Here is a 7,500-nt window from a genome sequence, read left to right as displayed (position 1 = left end):
AGACCGATGTTCTTCATGAGTAGGAACATTTTCTTCTTCTTCCTTCTCCTCCTCTTCTACATCCTCCTCTTCTCCTCTTTGAGGAGGACCCGGCTCTTTTTCTTGTTCTTCCACTGGAAGATCGATTTCATCTTCCAGTTCACACTGGAAAGTTTCTTCAGCTGGAAGAAATTCACCATATTCCAGCTCTTCCTGGAACACCCCTTCAGCTGGAAGAAATTCACCATCTTCCAGCTCTTCCTGGAACACTCTTTCAGCTGGAATAAATTCACCATCTTCCAGCTCTTTTTGGAACATTCCTACAGCTGGAAGATTGATTCCACTTCCAGTTCATCCAGGAGTACTCCAGCAGGAAGATCTATTTCATCTTCCAGTGCATCTGGGAACACTCCATGAGCAGGAATATCAATTTCATCTTCCAATTCATCCTGGAAAGTTTCTTCAGCTGAATGAAATTCAACATCTTCCAGCTCTTCCTGGAACCCTCCTTCAGCTGGAAGAAATTCACCATCTTCCACCTCTTCTTGGAACATTCCTTCAGCTAGAAGAAATTCACCTTTTTCCTGGGTAGTTTTCTCCGATTTCCTTGAAAAGATTCTGCAAAAGCTCTTCATTTCTCACAGTCTCACCTAACTAGGTTCGATAAACCGATGTACCCATTGCCATCTTCCGTTAAGGAGAATTCTTACCGCTTTCTTCATTGCCTCCATTTCGAAATTCACACTAAATGCTTTGAAAACTTGAAAAACCATATCTATGATTACCGAAACCTTAACTGAATTCAGCATTATTTTTTAAAAAAAGCGAGTTGAGGAGAGAGAGAGAGAGAGAGAGAGAGAGAGAGAGAGAATACAGAAAATTCTCTTCTGGCTCCAACTGGAGTCTAAATATCTTCAGGTATGAGAGATAGAGAGAGAGAGAGAGAGAGAGAGAGAGAGAGAGAGAGAGAGAATAGTGTATAATAACTTTTTTTATATATCATACATACATATACATACATACATACATACATTCATACATAAACGAATACACCAACCGAGAATCCAAAAGATAAAGAAATACAGAAATATAAAAAAAAAAACATAACAAAAGGACAGATTTCTTCATAGTTTTCTTCTGTGCGAATCTAACCCTCTGGAGACCTTTCTGGAAGACTTTCTCTTTTATCTTCATTCATTACCAGAGAGTAATGTTCGCCTTCCCTATGAATTTCCTTTGTATTCGTGTTAACTATTATGGAAATGACCGAAAGATTCAGGAATTCCAAATGTCTCTGATCGATTGGAATCTTCGTGTCTTCAATGGCGAAAAATTTTAGGATGAAGACAATTTGGACTCATCCAAGAATTCGATTCCTTCATTCTTCGTTATCTCTGACTCCATTTCTGGGAATTCTTTCCTATTATAAAGACCGGACAGAGAGAGAGAGAGAGAGAGAGAGAGAGAGAGAGAGCATTCACGTCATATTTCATTTCCGTATATATATATATATATATATATATACAGAGAGAGAGAGAGAGAAAGAGAGAGAGAGAGAGAGAGAGAGAGAGAGAGAGAGAGAGAGCATTCACGTCATATTTCATTTCCGTATATTCGCTTATAGTAAGGTTCATCTCTCTCTCTCTCTCTCTCTCTCTCTCTCTCTCTCTCTTTACATATATATATATATATATATATATACACACACACACATATATATATATATATATATATCAGCAGTTACTAATCCACTGCAGAACAAAGGCCTCGGACTTTTTTTTATCCACTTGCGTCTGTTTATAGTCTTTCTATGTCAGTTTATCCCCGCAAATTTCTTTAGTTCTTCAATCCATCGTCTTCTTTTCCTTTCCCTGCTGGTTTTGCGATAACTAGGGACCCATTCGGTTATATTTTATGAGAGAGAGAGAGAGAGAGAGAGAGAGAGAGAGAGAGAGAGAGAGAGACTAATTGCTGACTGTATCATTTGAAGGTAAATAATTCCTCAAGTCAAATTGAATACGGACATAACATGACTTGCCATTACTTGAATTGATCAGTTGTAGCAGAAGCGATAATGAATAATGAGGGAATGAGGACACGACGAATTTAGATAACCATCACAGACAGACACACACACACACACATTATTATTACAGAAATATCCAGACGAGGGAGTCTCCACTACGGCGTAAATTACGAAAATATGAATATAATTTTAAGGCGCTCTCTCTCTCTCTCTCTCTCTCTCTCTCTCTCTCTCTCTCTCTCTCTCTCTCTCTCATTCATTTCCTACAGCAAAATAGTTTCACCATCAATCTTGAAAATGTAAACAAAAGTACTGTTTGAGTCAAATCTGCTGTTTTTAGTGAAATTAGCTGTTTTAGTCAAATCAGCTGTTTTTTAGTCAAATCAGCTGATCAATCTTGCAGACGAATTACTAAACGAAAATAAATAAGAAAAACTGTATATAAAATGGAATACAAATTACATACATGGAATAAATATAATTATATATAAAATATGAATTACCTTAGATATTTCTATAGAATTGGTCTATTATATTTGTTACTTTTGTTCTGTTTCTTCTTGAATTTATGTGTTTTTAATTCGACGAAAATATTAAAAAAACACTAAAATTTGTGGTTGTTTGATTTATATATATATATATATATATATATATATATTGGTACGAGATCAAAATAAACTAAAGAATATTCTACCATGTAAAAAAAAGCAAGGGACGTTGGCAGGACTATGCATACACACACACACACACACACACACACACGTGTTTACTTCAAGTTGTAGATCGGTCCATTTTCTGTAGGCCCACTTTTCCCAGGGTCTATAGAATACATTTCAGATATCTCTCGTCCACATGTATTTGATTTCACGGCTGGGACATTCTCTCTCTCTCTCTCTCTCTCTCTCTCTCTCTCTCTCTCTCATCCAAGCTGAGATCGCATACTATTAAGAATATAGGAAAGAGTAACGATACTAGAAATATTTGAAAGCAAAGCACATCAGAACCTGTCTCAATTTGATTACACCAAACAGCAACCAAAATAACTACTAATTATTTCAATAAAAACTCTACTAAAGATCTAACTCCCTTGCATGGCTTCTTCTTCCAGATGTTAGTTCAAAAATCATGGAGGGACTAAGAACAGAAGAAAGGATAGAAATCAAGAAACCACCATGAAATTATACCCATCTATGAAATCTAGTCAGCACTAGGAGACTTGTGAGTAGGGTTTAAACTTGAACATGAGAGAGAGAGAGAGAGAGAGAGAGAGAGAGAGAGAGAGAGAGTGAGAGAGAGAGTTTCAAGGATAAGATTATATTGTGATTAATATGACACTCGAACTGTGTTATATATATTTTTTCTATCTTTTCTTTCCAACTTCAGAATCCTTGTATTCTCGTTTTCTTTATGTTGTTCATTTTTTAGTACAAAAAAGTTCTTTGCCTTTTTTTCATAATCCTTGGTTTCCAACTCTCTTTGAAAATAAAAAGATCTCAAACGTATCTTTAAATAACGTAATAATTATTTAATACCTGTAAATACTTTGTGTGCTGGTGTTTGAGACCATTTCAAAGTATTTAGTTCTTCTTAAATTAGTTAACAAAGTTAACGAGTAGTGGTAAGAATTTTTACCAAGCAGTATCTGCCTAACCCTCCAAGGAAGCAGTTCTCTTGACTTAAGTGAATATGGATTAACTCGACCTTCGTTAGAAACTTGCCAACTGATGTGTGATCATTACTAATTAACTCTTTTTACGTGAAGGTCTTTTATTGCTGTGAAATAATGAAGTGCCAAGTACCATCAGTTTCACCCAAGTGCAATGGAGAGAAAGGGCATGATTCTCCTGGGGGAGTGTGTTTTCGGAGGAACCTTATAATGGATTGTGTAGCAGCATGGAAGAGAGGCCAAGACGGGGATTCCATTTCCCTACCATAGTCTTTGGCATCCACCACATACTGCTGGATTACTTCCGAGGGATTCAACTTCGTGGATTTATATCGAGCAAGCAGACGCTTGATAACTTTGAGGTAGGTCTCGGTAAATGTTGGCACACTTTACGAGATTTAAAGTTATTGAATGAATAATTTTAGCACTGAGTCATTAATCCCATAAAAATAGAACTTGTAACAAGAAAGAATTTATTCTTGTTAATATTTTGCTTTGCCATTTATCACATATTTTGAGATCTTTTCATTGAATCTAATTCTGAACTTTAAGTCACTTGCATAGTCAATAATTCCACATACAATTTTCTGATACAAGTATCATATCTTTTATAGGCTATGGCAGTGGCCTCATGGTAATGGTATTGCTCGACGAATCTTATAAACTTTTCACTGGTTATAAGCGATGCGGATTGTGGAGGTTAGGTAACTAGTGCCAGAGTTACCTAGATATCGGGCCAGCATCAAGTGTCGTTAACATTAATCTATATTCTGCATAAAATTATGCTTTAAATTTCCTGTATGTTCAATAATAAATTCAATGTTCACTTTGATGTTAGTTTTCTCATCATTTTTTATAACCTTCATATAATTTTTTTCCCGAATATGAACCATCTCTCTACTTTTGAAATCATCTCAAAACGTTTGAAATTATCGCAAAACATTTGAAACTATCTTAAAACTTTTCTATCATAAAACTTTCCAACATTCTTAAAACTTTTGAAACAATCTTAAAACTTTTATAAACTATCTTCAAACTTTTGTAAGTATCTTAAAACTTTTGTAAACTGTCTTAAAACTTTCGGTACTATTTCAAAACTTTTGGAACTATTTTAAAACTTTCGGGACTATCTTAAAACTTTCAAAACTATCTTAAACCTGTGTATCTTCAAACTTTCAAAACTATCTTAAACCTGTGTATCTTAAAACTTTGAAACTATTTTTCATCTTAAAAATTTCGAATTATCTTCAAAATTAACAACTACTGTGACTAAATATCCCTAATTAACAGCCTATGTAAAACTCTCAGGGATAAGAGGGAATCCTGACAAGTCTAAAAGCTAAATTGCAACTTAAAAGAAGCATTGTGATGAAATAAGGGGAGAGAGAGAGAGAGGGAGAGAGAGAGAGAGAGAGAGAGAGAGAGAGAGAGAGAGAGAGAGAGAGAGTCACAAATACAAGACAAGACGATATCTGAGGTTTATATATAACGTAACTGAAACTGATATATTCTACTATATAAACTATTAAGTGTAAAATCAGCTTCATGACTCATTTATAGGAAGAGGGGTGTAGAAATTAAAATTTTACGAGGACAAAATAATTATCAAATTTGATTATGACATGAAATTACTAATTAGGTGAAATCTTTTTAGATAATTTTCAAGTTGATAGAATAACAGAGAATAGAGACTGTGGTCACTGCATCTACAAAAAAATATAATAAACTCACAGTAAACAATAGGAGACCTTTACTAAATGCAATGAATAAACAAAAGTGAATCATTAACAGTATTTATAAAAAAAAAATCATCATCTCCTCCTACGCTTGATTGACGCAAAGGGCCTCGCTTTGATTTCGCCAGTCGTCTCTATCTTGAGCATTTAATTCAATATTTCTCCATTCATCAGCTAGTACTTCATGCTTCATTGTCCTCAGCCACGAAGGCCTGGGCCTTCCAACTCCTCTAGTATACAGTTTTTCTTAATCTCGGAATCACGTCTCATGAGAACAAAGTTTCGTATTGAAGACTGGAATATTTATCAATTATAAACTTTCCTATACGCATAACAAACTTTTAGGTAAAGAGTTACTTCAAAGTATAATGAATCTTAATAATCCACCGTGATAATAATAAAAACCTGGGGAACATGAATAGCAACCATAATAGTTTACACTTAGGCGAAACAGACCTGCTTGATTGTATAATTACTAAGATTAAGAAAATAACGTAAACAGACATACAGAGGGAGTAGAATACTAAGAATATCAAAATTCTGCAGTCAAAGAGAGAGAGAGAGAGAGAGAGAGAGAGAGAGAGAGAGAGAGAGAGAGAGAGGGGGGGGGGGACTCTCCCCCGTTTTTATTGCGTAATCATCATATCATACCAAACCTATCTAGGTTTTGAGAATAATCGTGGGATTATCTAAATGCATTACCATTGCATAAGACCACAACAGCTTCCCCAAACAACAACAGTCTATAGCAAATGAAGATCAGACTTGTAGCAAATGGAATGTTTTGTTGGCTCTTATATTTCCTGTACTGTTATGAGGCCCGTTTCACATGAGCACATTGAATCCATGTGGAATATCTCCTCATGCCAAAAGGCATACTCTACACAAGAGAAGTTGTTTTGTATGTATATACATTTGTTTCTTATGGCATTCCTTGTTGGAGTCGTGGCCTTACATTTTTCTCATACATTAAGATATTACATCAACTCTTCCAGAAGACCTTGAAATATGCCACATTCCTGACAAGAAATAGTATACGGTGTAAACACACTCCTCACTCAACTCCGTATCAACATCAACTCAGCACAAATAGCTCTCGCAATCACCTACTACATCTGTAATATGCAGCTAGAACTTCCCCCCTCCCCCATTCAAAATTGCATCGATTCTTACAAAGAAAGAAAGAAGACTTTCCCCTTCACATCCCACCTGGAATAAATGAATGCTCCACACAATTGCATTGAATACCCAACTCTACCTTTGGGAATGTATATCCACTGGAATTTTTTTTTGTGATAAATGCTTCTGGCTGAGAAAAAAGATTCGAATATAATGTATGTAAATATGTATGTATGTATGTATGTATGTATGTATGTATGTATGTATATATGGAGGTAGCTAACTTCTAGTCTCGAGAAAGTATGTAACCTCTCGAGAGTATGAGTCTTGACCTGAGTCTTGTCTTGAGTCTCGTCTTTCTATTACCCTTATGTTTGACGTAATAATAATAATAATAATAATAATAATAATAATAATAATAATAATAATAATAACAAAGACTAATTTCTCTGACTGCCTTAAAAGAAGTCCGGAGCAAAGAGAAATATTTAAATGCAATGAAAAAAATCACACATATATATAAGCAGATTTATCGCTAATGACCTTCACATAATATTAAAGAAAAAGGATTCACACACACACACACATACACACACACACACACACACACACACACACACACACATATATATATATATATATATATATATATATATATATATATATATATATATATCATCGTAATCTCCTCCTACGCCTATTGACGCAAAGGGCCTCGGTTAGATTTCGCCAGTCGTCTCTGTCTTGAGCTTTTAGATCAATAATTCTCCATTCATTATCTCCTACTTCACGCTTCATATCCTCAGCCATGTAGTCCTGGGTCTTCCAACTCTTCTAGTGCCTCGTGGAGCCCAACTGAAAGTTTGGTGAACTAATCTCTCTCTCTCTCTCTCTCTCTCTCTCTCTCTCTCTCTCTCTCTCTCTCTCTCTCTCACACGCATATTATGCATTTTGTAATATATGGAGTCTTATTA

The 7,500-nt window shown here is 35.2% G+C and overlaps 1 protein-coding gene across 1 annotated transcript in view; it reads right to left on the bottom strand.

Moving 5' to 3' along the window:
- LOC137626803 (glutamic acid-rich protein-like) overlaps positions 1 to 614 on the bottom strand; it is a 5,125-nt gene extending 4,511 nt beyond the window's left edge. Inside the window, exons 1-2 of the mRNA XM_068357790.1 lie at positions 304 to 614; positions 1 to 76 (exon numbers count right to left, since the gene is read on the bottom strand). The exon at positions 1 to 76 is cut by the window's left edge and continues 115 nt beyond it. Of these exons, the coding sequence (XP_068213891.1) occupies positions 1 to 76; positions 304 to 614 (387 nt within the window). The remainder of the gene's footprint in view (positions 77 to 303) is intronic.
- Between the last annotated feature and the right edge of the window lie 6,886 nt (positions 615 to 7,500).

The sequence above is a fragment of the Palaemon carinicauda genome, chromosome 34, assembly GCF_036898095.1.
Source record: "Palaemon carinicauda isolate YSFRI2023 chromosome 34, ASM3689809v2, whole genome shotgun sequence".
Classification (NCBI taxonomy): domain Eukaryota; kingdom Metazoa; phylum Arthropoda; class Malacostraca; order Decapoda; family Palaemonidae; genus Palaemon; species Palaemon carinicauda.
This window is presented reverse-complemented; position numbering and strand designations above follow the sequence as displayed.